Source organism: Lonchura striata, chromosome Z (assembly GCF_050655825.1).
Source record: "Lonchura striata isolate lonStrDom1 chromosome Z, ASM5065582v1, whole genome shotgun sequence".
Classification (NCBI taxonomy): domain Eukaryota; kingdom Metazoa; phylum Chordata; class Aves; order Passeriformes; family Estrildidae; genus Lonchura; species Lonchura striata.
Genome location: NC_140740.1, coordinates 48,215,149 through 48,235,755, shown reverse-complemented (window position 1 = coordinate 48,235,755; position 20,607 = coordinate 48,215,149). Strand labels below are relative to the sequence as shown.

At 42.5% G+C, this 20,607-nt stretch overlaps 1 protein-coding gene across 9 annotated transcripts in view; it reads left to right on the top strand.

Moving 5' to 3' along the window:
* The window catches only part of PDZD2 (PDZ domain containing 2), a 201,078-nt gene that overhangs the window by 124,628 nt on the left and 55,843 nt on the right, over positions 1-20,607 (top strand). For 6 of the 9 annotated variants that reach the window (XM_085567090.1, XM_085567089.1, XM_085567091.1 and 3 more), the window contains one exon: positions 7,816-8,218. In XM_085567090.1, coding sequence (XP_085423216.1) covers positions 7,816-8,218 — 403 coding nt within the window. The other 3 variants (XM_085567096.1, XM_085567094.1, XM_085567095.1) reach the window with 2 other exon arrangements.

The window sequence follows — 20,607 nt, the reverse complement described above, 5'->3', positions numbered from 1 at the left end:
AGTCATTGTGGTGGGAGAGACTGTGTGTGAACAGCAGTATGGGTTACTCAGAAATTGCAGGTGATAATGCTCATGTGAAATTTGTTATCATTTTGGCCTGATACAGCCAAGGTTTTTGTAGTTTTTAAATTGATAACTTTTAGCCACTTTAAATTGCTTAGATATATTGTAACTGGAAGTTATATTTGTGAATGTGACTGTGTATCCAGCTGAATGTCTGTTTGCAGCAGAGCTATAAACTAACAAACTGGGACCAGGATGGTTTTTGGATTAGCCCACTTCTGTTCATACACTCTGCCACTAACCAAGGAACAAAGAGAATTTGACTCCTTAACACCCATTAGTCTGTCTCAAGCATCCAAACCCAAAAAGCACCATGTGTTTCTGTCCACTGTGACTTGTGAATGCAGATGTGTAAAGCTTGAGTCCAGAATCTCTGCAGTCGGAATGCAGTGTCACTGCTCTGCCCTGCTAGCACAGCCATACATCAGCAAATATCAAAGGATTTTATGATGCCTGCAGTTGCAAAATCTGCTAGGTTTAGGCTGTTCATCAGAACTTTGGGATTCTTCAGGTGTGGAGAATTTATAAAGCTCCTCAAGTCATCCTATTCAGCTGTTTGTTCTGGGAGGAAAGAGGGATCAGTGTGGCCATTCGCATCCTTTTTCCATGTGCAGTGTAATTTGAGGGTCCCTGCTCTGCTTGTTGTTGTCCCAGAGCTGTGCATATGCTTTTGAAGCATCTCAACAGCATGCAGGGCAGACCTATGTGAGTTTTGTGTCGTGCCAGTGTAAATTAAATAATCCAGCCTATATTCTCTCCATACCTGTGGTGCAGATGCAATTCAGCTAGGCTTCCTTGTGTGTGGAGAGGGTGGCTATCCTTTGGGTTTTAGAAGTGGGAGGTGTGAATGCCATGCAGCCAAAGGCAGACACTGCGCCTGCCTGCACGGTGTGTGCAACTCCCTTGCCCTGGGCTGTGGCCACACATGTCTCTCAGTCCTATGTAGGTTAAGGCCATTTGTGGGAGTGGAAGTGTGGTCCCCTGCCATTGCCATTCTCCTCCTGTCCTTGCCTCTGTGCCACTGGGACCAGATCAGAGTGTTGTCTGTGTTTAAAATCCTCGTATTGAGTTCTGAATTTTTAAAACAAGCTGGATCATTTCCATCCTCGGGTTCATTTGTACTGTTGCCCATATGACTGTGCCAGCACTTGAGCAGGCAGGATATGGGGTGGGTGGAAATCTGTGGTACTATTTGGTGTGGGCTGATCCCAGATATGAGCTGATTGTGAAACTGCAATATTTAAACCCAGTGGCTTCACCACTTCAGACCTTACAGTAACTGTGTGGGATGCCATGTTGTTGGCCCTATCCTTCCATGGAAAGACTTGCCTGCGGTGCTGTCAGGGATGTAGAGTTCAAGAAGAGGAAAGGAATTCAGTCTTCCCAAATTCAAAGCCACATCATTGTGTCGATACCAGGTGGAGTGAAGTGTCTCACCAGGCTTTATCTTGGTCCTGTGTCACAATTCCCTCTTCCAGAAAAAGCTATAGGCAGGCACAGAGTCCATGAAAGTGCAGCAGGAATCCTCCCTCCACTCCCTTTCCACCCCTCCTGAGAGATCAGGATTTCACAGTGTGCAGGGAAGTCTTGCCTAAGGCCTTCTGCCAGCCTTACTAAATGTACCTTGAAGTGTAACTTCCATAGTTGTTTTTTTCTTCAAAAATTCGCTAAATCTAGTTGCATTCTGTGCTGTAATTTTAATTGTGGAAACAAAAACACAGGATTCAAAGATCTGTTTTTCAGAAAGCTGCCAATTTAACTATCCTTAGAAAAATGCAGTGTGCCATAGAGAGCCACAGCTGCTGTGAGACTTAAAGTTGTTGCTGCTTAACCTTGGTGACAACCTGAGGGCTGAGGATTGCTCATCCTGAAAAGGGAGATGAGAGCACCTTCTGCACTATTTGAATGCTCTCCTTGGGTATGATTAGTAGCTGAGCTCCATGACTGACTTCTTTGCCTTTCTGCCTTTCCTCAAATTTATTAAGGGAGGCAGGGAACATTGTGTCACTTGTTGTTCCATTGCTTGCAGAGCCTGGGGCAGGAAAGGGCTTGTTGGTGATGCGATGTTGGATCAAGCTCATTTCCTTGTGTGCTTCAGTTCTGTGCCTAAGACTGTGTTGAAGTAGTAGCCAGGTTTACCAACACCATTGCTTTCTGCTGAGATAAATTATGGCTGGAGAGCTTAATCCTCCAAGGAGGTGGATGAGAGGGCTGGTCATCAGGTATCCTTGCAACTCTCAGGTGATGGAACCTCTTGCAGGCTTGGATGCAGCAAGGTTTGCCCTGGTCTTTTTGACTGCAGACATTAAGGCAGGCCTGACTCCTGGCTGAAGACATGGCAATTTGTGGAAAATTCCCATTGGTGTTTGCCAAAACCAGTCCTTAGTGGGATAGATGTTATTGCACAGTGACAGCGGTGAGGTGAGGGTTTCAACAGGAACATCAGTCATTATCTGTTAGTCATTAATTTGCCTTACCTGAAAAGCAAGTTAGCTCCTTTGCAGATGCCATAGAGAAATGTTAAGTTTGGCTTTTAAAATCCCTCTTGGGGCTGGAGGTTTCAGTTCTGTGAGTATCTGCACTGCCCTTCATCTTTCCAGACTGAATAATACTGAGTTTCAAGGCATTTTACACTGCCAAAGTCCTTTAGAGAAGAGGATAAGAATTAGTAGTCTGTCTGTCCTGCAAAGGACATTATAGGTCCCAGGAGGGCTAGGCAGGGGCTCTAAAAGTGGTTGTCTCAACTGAGATTTTTGCTCAGTTTCTGCCTCAGTTTCTGTCTTGGTGAGCTGCATGATGGGCTCACTGGCAAGATGTCAGTGATGCTCTGTGCGTATAATTTCCAAAGCACTTTCTGATCTGTCAGGATGAAGGTTTCTGGAAAAATGCTAAATAGTATTATTAGTGTAAAATAAACATACTTCAATATTTCTGGCCCTAAAGTAGATCCAGATGCTTTCTTATGGCTGCTGGATCTGCGTTGGTTTTTCCATGGCTCAGTGTGACTGTCTGTATTTGTTAAAGTGAGATAGGATGTGACAGAGAGGTTGTCACAGCATGCTCTTGTCAAGTCAGAAAACCTTTATATTTATACATGCATACACTCAAAGATATATATGTGTGTGTGTGTATATAAAAAAGGACAAAATTACTGTCTTAGTCTAAGACACTATTTCTGAGTTTGACACTTCACATGTGTGCCAGGGAGGTTGGAATAAACTCAATGAGTTTATCAGGTTTAATGATCACAGCAGTCAGTTCAGCTGTGTAGGGGAGAAATGGGATTTGGCTGAATAACTCAAAATAGTCTCCTAGGGAAGTGAACGTGTGTCTCTGTCTTTATTGCTCTGATACAAAAAGGGTATTAAATGTCCCTTGATGCCAGCTACAGTTGCATTTTCCAGCCTGTGGTTGAGCTCTGTGAGAAGTAACTTTCCAGCTCTGTTTCAAGTGTAAAACAATTTTCCTCTGGTTTTAAGGATTATTAACATTATCATGGTTTCTCTACTACAGAGAAGAACAAGTCTTCCCCACTGCTTAAGGGTTACATTTTATATGGGTTGGGGTTTTACCAGCACTGGTGCCAGGGTGAGATCAAAGAAGCAGGAGCAGCTGGGTGGTCCTTCCTTCTGAGCAAGCCAGTGGGAAACATTTCCAAGTGAGTATTTCAGTGATTCTTTCTTTATAGATCCTGTCTGTGGAGATGATGCTGCAGTGTCTGAGGGGACTCCCAGCTGTGCCAGGGAGATTTGACACTACCTTGCAAAGACTGGAAAATACAGAAAGTGTGGATGGGTGTTCTGCTGGTGAAATGTTTTTGTTTGGTAACTGATACTGACAGATGTATGATCAGCTAGTAAAATGTCTTGCATTCTTAAAATCAGTGATAATAGGATTTGTTATGCATTGTGATTTGGTGGCAGCTGGAGTATCGGCTCAACGTTTCTTGGCTGGAGTATGAGATCCAAAGCTTTCACCAAAACCTATTCCATCCTCTGTACACCAAAGTGAGAAACAGAGAGTCTCATTTTCCAATAAATTTAGATAAATCAAGCTGAAATAGGGATTTTTTTTGTCCACACACCTTCTCCATCTGAGCTGAGGTCTGTGTTCAAACTGAGTGACAATTGGGAGGTTGCTGCTGATTCCCCACATCTGTGCTGAGAGCTGCTGCATATGCTCATCAGCTCTGATCCTGCCCTGCCTGAGACACTGTTGGTGTATTGATTGCTAAAATCTCTGCAAGTGCTCTACAGGGACTAAATCTTAAAAAAAAGGCTTTTCTGCATTGCACACTTTAAACCCCTTGAGAAGGGGGATTTGAGGTCCATTCTATATTTTTGCAGTTTTCTGCTGTCCAGAGATTGCATAATTACATTGTATTGAGTTTATGCCACTACTCCCTTCTGGCATAGGATGCTCCTGGATTGATAGAAAACAATTTAAAGTATGAAGGTTCTTACTCATTTAATACAACCTTACCTGTTCTTTGTACAGTGTTGCAAGCCTACTATGCTTTCCTGGTCAGTTTTTTGTTGTTGTTGTTTTTTTTTGGTTGTTTTTTGTTTGTTTGTTTTCCTTTTTACTTAAACAGGAAAGAAATTGTAAAGGAAAAGGAACCCAGCTAAGTAGTTGCAATGTACTTAGCAGAAATTGCAGGTGGATCAGCCTCCTTGGTTATCATCCCTATCTTGGAAGGGCAATACAATAAATTTACCACAATTTCTTAGTATATTATTTTCAACTTGTCTCCTATCCTGTGGTATGAGTTTAGTGTTCTATCAGTGCTAGTTTTCCTAGTCTTTGGTTTGAAACAAACTCTTGAGATAATGATACCACTTACTGCATCCCTGGTCCCAGCAGGGCTTAGCCTGTCTGGAAATACCTGACATGATCCAGTGTATGCAGTGACTTGCTGCCATGCAAAGGTAACTGCTCACTGACCCAGAAAACATATTTTTTCTATTTTTTTGGAAATTTACTGTGTTCTTTGAACTGCTGAGAAGTACTCAAGACATAAGTCCATGAGTTACTACAGGCTGCATGCCTGGAACATGCAGGCCATCTCAACATATGGAGTAAATCAACACTGCTCTGCTGACTTCAGTGCAGCTGCATCTATAACCACTTGTTATAACCCTGCTCCACACTGCAGGGATGATTGTGTACAAAGAGTGGATAGGAAAATACCCTCCCTTTTTTCTTACAGCTGTACACTTTATGAACAGAATAAATGGGCCATGAGTGGAGGTGAAATAGTAAATTATTTTGGCTCTCTAGAATGACTTTATTTGGACATATGCAAAGTCCCGTCTTGTTCCCTGTACTTCCTAAATCAAGTAGTTGATATGCATGCACTTGGTTGCTGACATTAAAAAGTACATCAGTAATTAGTTCAGAGATTGGTGTTTCAAAAAGCCCCATATACATGCACCTGCACAGAAACAAATCAGGCAGAGCTGACACTGTGTAAAGACAGGATGGGTAGCACCCATGTAAGCCACATGACTATGGGAAAAGGAGCTGCTTTCCTGTTTCTATGTGCCCAGAGAAGCAGTGCTATCAGGCTTATGTGTGATGGATCAGAGTGCACTGGTATTGCTGCAAGCAAAAGTCATGAATTTTAATCAACTTTACTGGCTGCCTTGAAATCTGAGTTGAAAGATAAATGTGAAAAACAGGCAGCCCATACTGTTTCTGGAACAGAACTGCCCCTTTTCAGTTGATTAAAAGAATTCTTCTTTTAACTTGATAATCAAAAATACTTCCATGTTAGCTCAGGAATTTTTTTCCTACACTAACTTTTCAGGTCCTGCCAGCTTCATGTGTTTCCCAGAGCCAAGTGTCACCTTGTGGCCACCCAGACAGTTGACCTTTGCTGCAGAGACTCCCCAACTGGCAGGGCTTGTTGGCTGTCTGCTTTCAGCCATTTGAAAAAGATGGGTTTAGGGCTTTATTTAAATATTCTTTATTTCTGGGGAAGTGGAAGAAAAAAGGATTGCCTGGTGAAAAGTGAAAGGACTGTCCAGGGAGTTGGAGTTCAATTTATATTCATTGGGAACTTTGGCACAGCAAGCATACTTGTCCTTCCCGTCTGTGGCTCCAGGGCTGCTTTTAAGGTTATTTAGTTGTGGTATTTATTTGAACATCAGTCTTTCTAATTAAATATAAGTGATTTGAATGCCAGTGTTGTCTGTGGGGGACATTGAAGCTTTGCGAAGAAGTGGAGTGAAAATACCAGCCCTTGTCCCTTGACAGGAATACACACCCATCATGTTACTTCGAGCCACTGCTGGGCTGGTCTGGCTTATTTTGAGTAGCTGAGAGTGTTTTCCTCACTCCTTTGCTTCAGGGGTTATCATAGCTGCTTTTCCTGTTTTGCCATTAAGCCACCTCTATGCAGGATTAAGTTTGAAGGATTTATTTTACATCCAAACAACTTTTAAGAAGGGGAAATGGAAAATTAGCCCACAAGCAGCAGGGAGGGGAAAAACTTGGTAGCAGACTGCTGAGTGGTTCCTCTGCTCTCAAACACAAGTGCTGTGCTATTTTCTCTTATGTTCTGTGGTTCAACTCCAGAGACGAGAAACCTAGTTTCTCATCTCCTCTAAAAACTGTGGGTTCAGCAACTGCTCTGTATTAGTGAATTCATTTCATTGCAGCTGCAGGAGAGGGTTATTTAATGCTCTGGGAAATTCATGCTACCTTCACTAGTGAGAAAGGCAATATAGTTTTGGGGCCTAAATGAGTGTGAAAGGGCACATACAAACCTGCTACATACAAATTCCAGCTTGTTTGTACTCTCAGTTGGTTACACCCTTGGCTCAGAACCCAAATATTTCAAGAATTTGGGTTGAGGTATCTCCGTTCCTAAAAGAAGTATGAAGTTAGATTCCCCTTTTGCATCAGTGGGTGCAGTTTCTGTAAGGTCACAGAGGGCTTGTTTGAAGCAGAAATGTTAATTCTTCCAAGGCACGTCCAGAGACTTTGGGAGGGGAAGTGATGCTTTGGTAGGAGCTTACCTGGGGACTCTGGTAAGAGAACATGAGGGCTGCTCCTTGCACGATTGAGATGTCTTGGCCCCTTTTTAGTTCGGAATATGCTTGCTATGAAGGAAACCCACCTGATTTCCACTTCCCTATAAAGCATCTGGGATGAGTTGTAGTGCTGTGCTTTGCTGTACTGGAGCCATTGGTGCTGTGCCTGCTTACCCTACTGGCTGTTTATTTTTTTAGTTTCTCAGTGGCCTTCAAAGCATGTACATATGCTGAAGCAGAAGATCAGTTTCACTAAGAAGGCTCATTTCAGATGCGGATGCTCTAAGGGCCTCTGCACAAATGAATCCTGCCTGATTTTAAATTTGTTTTAGAAAATATTTATTTATTTTAATACTCTGCTGGAAACATTCTCTGCTCTCCTTTCCTTACTTCAACTTAATGTGTTGTTGCGCTGCAGATACAGAGGTCAGAGTGTGTGAACTTGTGGCATTTATCAGCTGTCATGTTATGCTGTGGTGGGATCAGTGTGGGTGGCTCATAGAGCTGTTAATTATTCCTGGTATTTTCTTCTGATACTGAGGAAAGAGCATTTGCCAATTCCTCAAGTTATCCTAACATGTCCTTATACCAGGTAATCAGCTGGCTGAGACAGTGCCTGAACATCATGGGACGCAGCGAGTTTGGATGCTGGGGTGGGATGTGGGCACTGCAGGTCTTGGTGCTTGGTGATCCTCACACATCCCTTTCCTTGCAGTTACCTGGCCGAGCAGTGCTGGAATGGGGGCTTTGTCTACCTGATCATGTTGCGCCGCATCAAGCGCAAAGCGCCTCTGCCTCCCTCCAACGGCAACAACAGCAACAGCTGCGACCCCAAAGCCAAGCCCAGCCCTGAGCCTGGAGACAGAGCTGCTCAAAATGGGAAAAGGACCAGGAAGTTTGGGGTCATTACCAGGACACCGGGTGGCAAGGACAGCAAGGACAAGCTGGGCGTGGAACACGGGAACGGGCACTGCACCCCAATGGAGGTGGAGGTTGCTCAGCCAGAGACCTCTGAAGCAGAGAGCAATGGGGAAGAGCAGCACCAGGGCACCGGGGCACCATACCGGGGCCAGCTATCGGATGATGGCATGCCAGACATTGGGGACCATGCTGCCCAGGTATGTTTGATTTGATTCTTCTAGAGAAGAAAGCAGCAGGTGTGCAAGAAAATTAGGTTGATTTCTCAAGCAGTTCTGTGGTTTCAATGCTCTGACCTTGGGCTGAGCCTGTAGGTGACAAGATGAGCTATCATCTTTAGATGTGGGCACCCGGCGTCTAAAAAGGGGACAGGAGGATTGGAGAGTTAAATAGTAATTGGTGGAAACCTCTGTCATACTCCATCTCCAATGTAGGGTAGGTCCTTCTATCTCTCAACCTGTCAGGGTTGGCCTCAGGATTTTTTGTTGAGACAACTGATGACCCTACGACAGTGAAGCAGTAGGTGTCAGTAAAAGATGGTAATTTTTGTCCATTGGAGCTTCATGTTTAGCTCTGCCTGGACTTGATGTCACCTTACAATTCATGTTAACATTGGGATTGAAGCTTCCCGTTTTGATGCACCAGACCACATTGCATGTGTTTGTAGTACAAAATTTTTTGGCCCGTGTCTGGGAACCACATGGAAGTAATTGTGGATTTTGCTTAGAGTTGATGAGATAGACAATTTATTAATGTTTGGGAAGACAGTGGGATTGGGGCTTTCATTGCTTCTCTCTTCATCCTAATGGAGATCTTAGGGTTTGTTGCCTGTCTGGAATTGCAGCATTGCTGGATGGAGGAAAATAACCCAAGCCTTGATCAGGTTTCAGTATGCATCTATCACCAGAAGCACTGTCTGCCAATCTTTCCAGAGGCACTGATAGTATAAACAGATGAAGGTTGCTTTGTTGGGCTTGAGGCTGGCTGCAGCAGCTGGTTTTGGTTTTAAGACTTCAAAGCTGGTAACAAAGCACTGTGAGTGGACATCTCATCACTAAATTCTGTTGAGAAAAGCAGGGGATTAAACATGCCCTCTGAATTAGTGCTCTTCAGCACTACTCCAGGGTAGTCGTGATCATGGTTGTAAAGTTACAGTAATTTAATTTAAAGTACTTTGTAGGAGCTAAAAGCAATTAAGAAAACCTCTGTTTTTTAAAGCATAATTGCAAAAACTTGGCTCATTGCATCAGTGAGACATGTTGGAATTTATGCTGCAACAGAAAGGGAAGGGTGTTTGTGTGTGTGTTCTTGCAAACCTCATAACTGTAGTCATTCTGAAAGAAAACATTAAAAGCTTAAAAATAAATTAATCATTTGATATTTTGAAAGTACTGGTATATATAAAGGCTTCTTGAGTCTGTTCTGAAGATGTCTAAACACACGTTGTAAATGAAGTTGATCAGACTTTTTTTTGAAGTGGAAAGCCAAAAATGTATATGTTAAAAGAAAGAAACTTTTGATCCAGAGCCATCTCGTGCTAGTGCTACCTTGATGTTTTGAATCATTATGTTGTGAGGAGTAAATTGTTAAGTTCAGAACATATATGTATCAAAATGTGAGCAATAAATAATTCTTTAATTCAAAGCACATACAGGATGGCTTTGTAAAATGTAAAAACATACTGAGGCACTGGAAAAATTCAAGAGCTGTAATTTGTTCAGTTGTGGTATAGTGTCATTTAGTAAAATTGCTTCTCTTTTTTTTTTTTTTATTTCCTTCCCCCCTAATATTTTGCTCAAAAATATGACCTCCGTCTGTGTCACTACTAATTACATTTTCCTGACATTTGAATGAGGAGAAATTTGAATAGCTGGAGCCTGAATAGCACGCCTAGCTCATCCTTTGCTTTTTAATGACCAGGGGGCCTTATAGAGGCCCATCACTTACAGCATCTGTGGGGTAGCTGCTATCAGAGTAATGAGTAGCTTAATTCAGTTTCTTAAGTATTGAATACAGACAGTGAATAAAATTTTCAAAATTATTTGTTTCCTGTTAAAATAAAGAAAAAAGGGGAGGAATAAATAGACTTGTGAGCCTCAGATCTCACTTCCAGCTCTGTTTTCAAAGCCTGACCCAGCACACAGGCATGTGAGATCCAGTTGTGTCAGGAGCCTTTTGAAAACAGCATCCAGGATGTCCTGTCAGAAGTTGCAGCCTCGTTCCAGGCTTCAAAGTGTGAGCAAACCTCCTATAGCCTCAGGATGAGTTATCTCCTCCCAAGCAGGGTGCATTGGCAGGGCACTCTCTCCATGGGGAAAAAGCGCCATCCCTACTGCCTGCCCCATGCTCACCATCTCCTCCACATGTTGGCTAATTGAATATCCAGAGCTGTCAGCCCTGTGCCCTTGGGGAGCACTATATTTGCTTTCAGGGGGAGACCCTGCCTACAGTAGATTAGATGGCTGCAGATGGGAGGAGAGGCTTTGAAAAGCTGCTCAGGGACCAGCATGGACGTGGATGTGGGAGGACCTTGCTGGTCCTCTCCATTGCTCTTTTCCCACCCCAAGAGGCAGATTGGAGCTTCACTGAAACTGAAATGTGGAGTCCAGGAAAATTCCTTTTTTTTTTTCCTCTCTGGGGGAAATTAGTTAGAAGTTGTAACCAAAACAGGGGAGAAAAGGTTGGGTTATCTGCATGTGTTCAGCCACTACTGTGCTGATCCAGGTGGCCAGCTCATGGCCAGTGCCTAAGGGCTGTTATGCTGGGAGAACTTTTGAGACATCTATATGCCATTTCAGTGCCTTTTGCTTTCAGGGTGCTTCTAATACAAGCATGGGGTTGTTCTGCCATTTTCCCTCCCATTTTCTCTGTGCATGCTGCTCATAACAGCAATGCTGGATCATGAGACGACAGGCGAGATGAATGCTGTTTGTTGAGTGAACCTGCCAGGAGATTCCTGTGTTACTGGTTTGTGTGCATGTGCCAGTCCCCTTCTTCAGGCTTTCTTTCATGTCTCAGATCTTGATCTGTCTCTCCTTGCACTTGGCATTGCTATCACTGTATATAAACAAATCTGCTAGACTGTCTGCTGGTATGTAACCCTCAGTAAATATTGTACCTGTCAATTAGCAGGCAGCATTTAATGTTTACAGGTGGTTAAATTATGCTGCAATATTTTTAGGCTGAACTTAAATGACTTTTAAAAATGTGGGGACTCAAAGTAGCAAAGCTGTGTCTCTGCCTTGACAGGAAGATCTCTAAGATCTGGAAAGCAGACCTGTCCTTGGAGAGGACCCAGGCTGGCAGCAGTGGGTGGGAGTCACGGGCAGTGATTTAAGATTAGGCAGTCTCTGAGCTGGAGTAATGACCCATCATATCCTGTGAAGATTGGGAGCTTAAACACAGATATCAAAGTTTACTTCTTCTATTCAGTGGCCTGAAACAGGGTGTAGTTTTGTAGGGTAATTATACAGGAAGAGAAGTATGGGAAGGGGCTGTTGGAGTCCACTAAAAATTATAAAGAAAAGGAAATGGTGAGCTTTCCTCACAATATATCAGTCCTGTGATTGAACTGTGTTGAGTGGTAGGAGAGAATCCCTCCGTTTTGTTCTCAGTTTCTCTGTCCTGGTCTTTTTGGAAGATCTGTGGACTGCTTTCGGTTGTTGTTCAGCCCCTAAGGAGTGCCCAGAGATGGCCAGATACAGCTGGCATGGGCAGGGATCAGAAGTAGGACTGGGGTTTGCAAAGACCAGATTAGGAGTGTAAGAGCCTGGAGACTGGTTGTCAGAGGGGCCTTAAACTGATCCAGGTTTTGCTGGCATGATGAGAAGTTTGGCTTTCAGGTTTGGCTTTCACTGATGAAGCCAGAGGAAGCTTGGACAAAGATGAGTTATACCAGAACAGATTAACCACTTTGGCTTCCTCCATCCTCAGCAGGATGCTCTGAAAGCCCTTAAAAACCCAGCAAAAAGAAGACATCCTGAGAATGGCCTTGAATTCTCTTACTTCTTTATAAGCATCCAAATTATTAAGGTCTTGAAATCCAGATCCATATTTATCAGTGACTGGTGGAAACTGTGTAAGGGACATTAGGTAGAGTGAAAACACTTCAATAGGTAAGGGAGGCAGTTCAGAGTGGCTGGGGCTGTGCATTTCAGTATCTCTCCAGTGGCAAAGATACATGGCATGGGAGGAGTTCAGGGTGTCCTGGGTGGTGGTGGCACTGTGGGGTGGGGTTGTGGTGGGATGCATTTCCAGGATGGAAACAGATTAGCATCTGGTGGTCCTGCAAACTCTGTGTGATGCTTTTCTGAAGTCAGTGTACCATCTATTAATGAAAGGAGAGAAAGGGGAAGGCAAGGGAATGTTAATGTCTTGCCCCCTAGAGGTTTTTGGGTAGGTCTGGATTATAGCACTGGTTCAGGCTCTTGTCTCCATGCTGTTAACCACGTTACTCTGGCCTCAGTCCCCGGAGCAGTGTTCCTGCCTAGCCAGCTTTGTTCTTACAGCCCAACTGAGCCCAGCTTGCATGGAGCACAACCCTCTCCAGATGTGTGAGCCTGTGCACAGGTGCCCACAGACATGTCTGTATGTAGAGAACCAGCCAGGACTTGCTTTTGTACTGCATGGTACATTTTATCAGCAGCTCTTTTCATTCCTCGGGCCCATTATTGCTTTCTTACTGACGTGGCTCATCTCAGGTAGGGATGAATGCTTTTGAATTGCATTTTACTTTGCAGTTAGGGAAGGCTGACAGCCATTCTACAGCAGTACTTGCCAATTAATGTTGGTAAATGCCAGCATTACCTTGACTTTTGGTTAGTGGAAAATGTTCCTTATCTTGCCAAGCAGAAGAGGAAGCTAATAGTGCGTTACCGGAATCAAAACATGAGGCTTGAGATAATGTAATGGCTTTAATAATTTTGCTATTTTGTTAAACTTGATGGGGGGAAAAAATTCTCACCCTTTTGCTGTACCAAAATGTATAACTTGCTGTGAGCAAGGTAGTCCAGTGAAGCGACTGAAGCTAAGTCACTTTACATCAATTTTTTTTGGCAGCGTAAGCAGTAATTACTGTTTCATCAAGGCTTTTATGGGATTCTTGTGATGCATAGTTTAGACACAAATAACACTGGTTTTAGGTGTTAATGTAGATACTTTTAGTCACGTAAAGGCCTTCCTTGGAATCTGATTCAGTTCTTAACATCTTTTTATCTGTTGTGTTTTCTTCCAACTTTCATTAACATGGATCCTGGGGCTATCTACTGTCTTGAAGTTTTGATGTGCACTGTGATAAACATGTCTTCCCTCTTTGTTGCCTGTTTTGTGTTGTAAACTCTTAGGGACAAGGGCTATCTTTTAATTGCAGCTGTACAGTACTGACAAAACTTGGCCTTATATTTGCTTGGGGTTTTAGGAAGTGCTTTGATGTAACTAGCAGTAAAATTACAGTTAATATTTTTCACTGCTCCACTGTTCCACCTTGCCATAAAACAACAAGCATCACAATTTTCTGGGGTTAAGTCACTTGCTGCCAAATTTTTTCAAATGACTTAAGATTCTGCTTGCTTTTGCTGTGATTTAAGTGATGGCTGCAGTTGTGGTGCTGTAGACTTAAATTTTGAATAGCAACCTGTCCTTTTATCTTGTCTTTGTACTGGATTTTCCAAGGGTGCTTGCATGTAGAGGTAGTCCCGTAATGGACAAGTTACAATGTGTTGGTTTTATTATGTCACCTTGAAACAAGGTCTTCACTCTTGGAAATAAGCTGTCCCCAAAGGCAGAGTGGGAATGTTCGAGGCTCTGTTGCAGGAGGCCTCAGCCATACTCAGCTATCATAAGCCGCAGGTGAAAGCACTCCTATGAAAGCATTTTCCACCTACACAGAAAGTGAGTGTTCGGGCCTTTTCTCTTAATATTTTGTGTGCCGTATTAAAGATACAGAAAACCCACAATGCAAATGAAATGCAAAATGACTAGCTTTAGCTGAAATTCAAGTTCATACCATTTTATATTTTAATCATTAGGTGCGAATAGTTAAAACAAGTGGACATGCCTAAAAATAGAGTATGTTTTCTGCTTAGGTGCTGTAATGTTTCAGGCATTTGTTGGAATTAAAAAGATACATACACCTTAATTTTTGAGTTAGAGTGCTAAAAGCCTGAGCAAACCCTAAAGATTCCTGCTGTGGACAGATGTAATACTAGTCCCCGTGAGACACCCCTCTTTAGCTGACATCAGTGTGTGGTGACCTACTGTAGGCTGGGCTTTAATCTGCTGCAGGCTGCAAGGGTGTTTTCTGAGAAACTTCAGACTAAGCAACCAGCCATTCCCAAAAGCCCACCAAGAACACGAGACTGGCTAAAGTACTCAGTAGAGTGCAAACACCTGTAGCCCATAAAAGCCCGAGCCTCCTCAGGGGCTTTTGCCAGGCAGTAACCCCTGAGGGTCAGAGACAGAGGAGAAAATCCTTTGTCTGATCTCACAATAATGATTCAGCTGATGGCAAGAGTGGAACAGTTCAGAGCGGTGCAATGCAGATGGTGATGGTTCAGGATGACAAATGATTCCAGCAGGTTTTTTGAGGGGTGATGGTATAGTTCAGGTGCTTGCACTGGCTGATAAAATGTTTAAAGCCCTTGCCAAGGAAATGATGTCAACAAGCAGTCTGTCTCGGTAGATGGAACCCTGGTCGACAGTCTTGCTTAAAGTTGTGGAATTTTCATCCGCTCTGCTGTGCTGCCTGTTTTGTGTATTTTAATTATGTGTTTGTGTTTGGGGGAGGGTGTGTATTTGCTTTTTACTGTTCCCCAGGCTTCATCCCCTAGGACACTTTTCATGGGGAAAGTACTCACATTTTAGTGAAAAGATGCCAAATGTCTGGCGGTGGTTTGTCCAAACAAGGGGACTTGTGAGATCAGAAACCAACACTTGAACACAATCACAGTTGTGTCTGTGTTTCTGGCTCCTACTTTGAGGACATGGTGAATTTATATCATCAATACTATGTGATTCCTGTTGGGTTTGGGGATTTTCCCCTTCATTTAAGTAGCGTAGGAGACACACTGTATGGCTTACATCATCCAGAGGCAGAAGCCAAAAGCTTCAGTTGTTCAGCATTAAGAAACTTTCATAGGCAGCAAGGATGGACAAAGAACTCCTGTCTTGGAAAAATTTATTGATAAAGAAATTTGAGTTTATTTTCCTCACATGCTTTTGATTTATCTTGGAGTTGTTGAGCTTGCTTGTGCAACAATGAAAACAAAACCCAGGATAGTAGATGAAAGCAGGAGTCCTGCTTTCAGATCAGCCTTAAAAATCACTTGGCTAAGATCAGATAAAAAATACACTCATTATCCACTAATGAAATAATTGCTTTGTTATGAATCTGCAAAAGTCAGATTTTGGCATGATTTTCTGGTGCTGAGTCATTCACATTAATACCTGAGATGTGAAGAGTGATGGGCTTTTGATTGTATCTTAAGACTGATGTGTTCAAGCTGCTCACCTGGTATGTGATGGTGCAAGTTAATTCCCCAGCTACTGATCTGTCTGTTCCACCTGCCTGCTGGGGAATGGGAAATAGTGGGAAGGAGGCATGATGTGATCCAAGGTGGGGTGGGAACCTGGGAGGAGTGCTTTTAATTGATCTCACATCAGTGAAGGATGCTGGGCAGTGGTTTGTGCCAGGACCATCCCAGTGTTCTCCCTGTTGATGTTGACAGGGTTTGTTGCACTACAGGTCTAATGTCATGCGTTTCTGTTCAGGGCATTTTGTGCTAATTTTCAGCTCTGTCTGATCAGCATACTGGTTGCTAGCTGCTGTGAAGCTTATTGAAGTAAATTTTTATAATGCATGGAACTTAACTTTCTGTTAAGTGTTGTGTTTCTAGAGCAGCTTCATGGCTGGTGAGGAAGATCTCACTGCTTGCTTCTGCTGCTCCTAATGTGAGACCCTGAGAAGTTTGTAAGTGGGAACTGGTCCCTGCAGACAGACAGTAAAAATCCACGTTGAATCTCAGAGGGAGGGAGGCATCCTGTGGGCTGCATTCAGGTCCAAGTCAGTCAGCCGCTGTGTGCATACAGACTTTGCATGGTTATTGATATTCTTATCAGGGCTTATCTCTGTTTTTGTTCTAAAATTGTTACATATTTACATCAACTTCATCTGAATTGCTGCTGTGACAGAAAGTGCTTTTTCATAGACAACTATTTTCCATTTTCCATTTTACTGTCTGGCTTTTTAACTACTTACGGTGTTTCTGTTTTCCATTTGTTTACACCTTGCTCCTGCCAAGCTTGTCTTTTATGAAAGATTTCAAAGCAATTTTTTTTTTTTGTATATACAGATTTGCAGCTTCTTGAACATGGCACAGTCAAAATAAGTCAAACCCCTTTTAGATCCCCTGCAATTAGGTAGTGAAGGGGAAGCAGGGGAAAGAATGGCTCCAGTATTTTTTTGCTCATTTATTTATTTATTTATTTTCCTCAACTCTCGGAGGAAAAACATTCCTTTTTGTTTTATTAATGATGTGCTTATGAAATGGAGTGTTTGATGGTGTGCACTCGGAGCAGGCGGAAGGCGAGCTTCCCCACGTCGCACTGGCAGCATGCTCCTTTTCTGATCTGCAGCACTCTTAGTTTATTCCAGATGTAGGCTTGCTCTCAGCAGAGGCTGCCTGATGTATAATGGCATCACAGTGGAGGAAAAACGGCCTGTGGGGACCCAGTGGAAGCTGACAGTTGTATTCTCTATTCTCACTTGTGGTCTGTTACATAAGATGACCCTTCCCCTGTGGGCCCCCCACTTTGCAATTAATCCAAGTAGAATATTCATACTGTCTTTTAAAACATTTTAATTATTTGTAACCTAGGCACTTTGAAGTTGATCAGATTGAAGTAGGAAAATCTGGTCCAAAGGGCTGCCTGCTTGAAAAAGCCAAGTTGGGAGGAAAGTTGAGTCACTGGGAGTGATGTAACTGTGGAGAACAGAAATTAGCCATTAGTCCAGCTGCAGCCTGGCTTGACCATTTGTGTTTCTACTTGCTGTGTGAGGGGAGTCAAAAAATGCAAGTCTGGAAGGGATTTCAAGAGATGAGCCAATCTCATCTCATCCTCTGAGACTGACTTTGACAAATGTTGGTTCATCATGTGCATGAAATCCTTTGCTGGGAGGAATCCATGTAGGCAGGGCTGCTGCTGCTTGGGATTATAGGCAAAGTCTGTGGGGTGCATCTGGACAGAGCTAAGATTTGTTCAAGTCCCTAACAATGGATTTTTGCTTCTTGTGGCTTAGAAACTCTCAAAGCAAGTGTGTCTTTCTGAGTGTCTATCTTGGCCAAGTCTCAGGTGAATTGCTTGGTATTTTTTAGATTGTCATATACAAGTATTCATCTCATTGTGAGAAACAAAGCCCATGCCTCAAAATTTGAAGCGTTTAATAAAGACAGATCAATAAAGCAAAAATAATAGCACTGGGTGCATGGCAGCAGCCAGAGGCTTGCCCAGTTTTTTAGCAAGTAGTCCTTTCATACTGTTGCAGTTGCATTACTTTCTCAAGTGACTTTGCACCTTTTTGGAGCTGTTTTACCGCAACTATGCTTTAGGTTGCCACAGCATTCCACAAGTCCACAACTACAGTTTCCAAGGATCTATCGGGGGACAGTACGGGGTGGTCTTCTGATGCCACTAAAGTAGTATTTTTATGGTATTTTGTTCTCTGCCTGTGCTATCTTGGTTATACATTTTTCATGTGGTGTTATGATATATTTTCTGCAAGCACTCTTACATCCTGTAGTAGCCTTGATTTATGCACAATTTTAATTATACTGTTCAAAAAAGCAAATGCAATTTGGGCTTTATCTACAGAAGTAGCTACAATTTATAATAATTTGCAAAAACGTATACACAGTAGCAAAAGCCAACTGTTGCATAGCAGATTGTAACATCCTGTTATGTCATGAGCCTGTCCTGTCCTCAAGTGCTGCAGACGGTGCTTGTGACCTGCCTTTGGCTAAGGAATATAGTGCAGTCTCCTAAGGAGTAAGCAAGGCTGGATATCACATGCTCCCTGGCTGCGGTAGGGGCTGGTAGTGCCTAGCTCTCTGTCCTTAATGAGGATTTCTGGAGTTTGAGACTGAGCTGGCATCAGCACATCTGTGCTTTGTGTTTGAAGTGCTTCTGCACCAGGAGCTGTGAGCGCACACATACAGATTTCTTGTGTCACTGGTGAACAAAGCTGAGGGTTATTCTGAAGTGAAGCTGTGAGAATTATTCTGAGAGAATGGGAAAATTCAGATGTTGATAGAAATGTGGAACTGACAGCAGCTGAGCATCGTGCAGTCGAATCAAAGAAGAGCGGTCAGCATTTAAACTCATCCTCTGGGCAGGGATTAAGAAGGCTCCAAGGGCAGTGACATCAGACCTGCAAAATGCCAAAATTAAATACGCTTGGAGTTTCCTTTGGGTATTGCAAGTCTCTGGAGTGGAATGAATGCACCAGAATCCTAGCTTTCATTTACAGACTAAGTAAGCTTGTAGTCTTTTTTGTTCAAGAAGGAAAGCTTGAAAATAGGATACTTCAGCAATTTTCAAAAATAAACACATTCATTGCTACTACTTTTTTTTTTTCTTATTTTTTAAAGCATTTAAAATTTGTGTGGTTGAACCTGGGAATCCCAAATAACTCAGCAAAACCAGCTTTAAGTAAAATTTAAATGCATTTACAAATCCTTGCAATTGGAACAGAGCTTTACCATTAAAGCTTTCCTGTGATGGACTCACTTAAGATGCACATTTAAAGCAGCACCATTTTTAGTCAGCTGTGAAGTATCCCATGCTGCTCTGTACAAAAGACACAGCAGGTTCATGGGGAGGGAAAGGGGGTTCTGCTGGACACCCCCTTTCTCCAGAGGCCTCAAAGAAAGGCTGGCAATCTGCTCTTCAATACATAGCTTTCAAAATCTGGAAGTGTCATCCCTCAGAGGTACGTGTGTGTTGGTGGGGGGCTTTTGCTTTCAGTCCATGGTTAAGTGAAGAGCTGTGAATGTTTTATGAAGGAAAGGGAAAGAACAGTGAGGGGTTCTGATTTCCAGCTGACGACACTGAGTTGTTTATTCCCAGTGAAATCCCTGCAGCTGACCAAGGACTGAAGGGACAGCATTTTGTTACACAGGACTTGGTGACAGTGGCATTTGAAAATGAGTGAAAGAAATACATGTTTGGGCATGTGCCAGATGGTTTTGTTGTCTTTGTGGATGTTTTTATCTGCCCATGTTTGGACTGAGTAATGCTTTACTTTGAAATGCTTTTGTTACTTCACAACAGCTTTTGATTTTAGTGGGCATTCAAAGGGAATGAGATTGGTACTTGTGTCAAGAGCAGTAAAGTTGCCATTTGCTCTTATCAAGTGCTCTGTATATGAATATTTGAGTTGATTAGTTAAGAATAAATTTGAGAATTTTTGCAATAAAATGTGTGATAGAAAAGAGCACTAAGGAGTGCAGGCCAGGCACATTGTGGGCCTTGGTGTAACTTATGTTCTAAAAAGCTTTTCCAAGTCATTAAAGGCAATTTTATGACTGCGTTGTTAAATTTTATTGGAAAGTCTGCTTCCAAACTGGGTTTAACAAAGGGACATTTAAAGTCCTCTTAAGGCATGTTATGAGGAGAATGGATGATCATCATTTCGGCCTGGGCTTTGTTGGGGAGATAGAGAGATTGTATTTCTCTGCTCTACTGTCTTCATTATGTGTCCAAGGTACTTCACAGCAATAAAACTTCTCTGTAGCATTTTCATGCTGTAGTTCAGTTCTGTTTTTTAACTAGATAAATATAGTTGACTCTTGCTCCTGCATTTAACACAGTGTCTCCTGTGTCACTCTAATTTATTTTAAAGCACCCTCTGTCCTGATATATCCTGTTATTCAGCAGGAGACTGGGCTTTTATAAAGGCATTGAAGATCCCAGTTGGATCCTGCTGGGATATTGCCCATCTGCAAGGCTTTCAAGTTAATAGATTACCCACAGGTATATATTTTCAGGCTCAACTTTTGGGTCACCTCTTAAGGAACCTGCTTTGGTTTTTCTGTTTCTCCTACCTATGGTCTAAGGGCTGTGATTCATTAATATCATAGTTGTTGTTATTATTAATATTCATGTTAATATTAGTTAATGTTAGTATTTATAATAATTTTGTTATTTTTCATTTTTTTTCTTAAGATATTGTTGTAGATACTGAACTCTTTGTTCCTTTATCTGAAAAAGTTGTATTTTAAAAGTTTCAGGGATCAGGTGGGGGAAAAACTCCCACATTTTCTTCACTTAATACTCTGATAAACAATAGTGGCCTAAAATTTGCAGGTTGCTGCCACAGCCCTTGGGTTTGCTGATATATTTGGTAGTTCTTCTTCTCAGAAACAAGCAGGAATTTGTGCATGCTCTTCACAGTTTGCTATGAAATTTTAATCATCTTTGCTTCTTGGGCGTTTGGGTAGTGTGAGAATGTTACTTGTGTGCATAACACACCCAGTCAGAAATAGCTGACCTGGTGCCTCGTGAATACAACACATGGCTTAAAAATTGCCTCTGA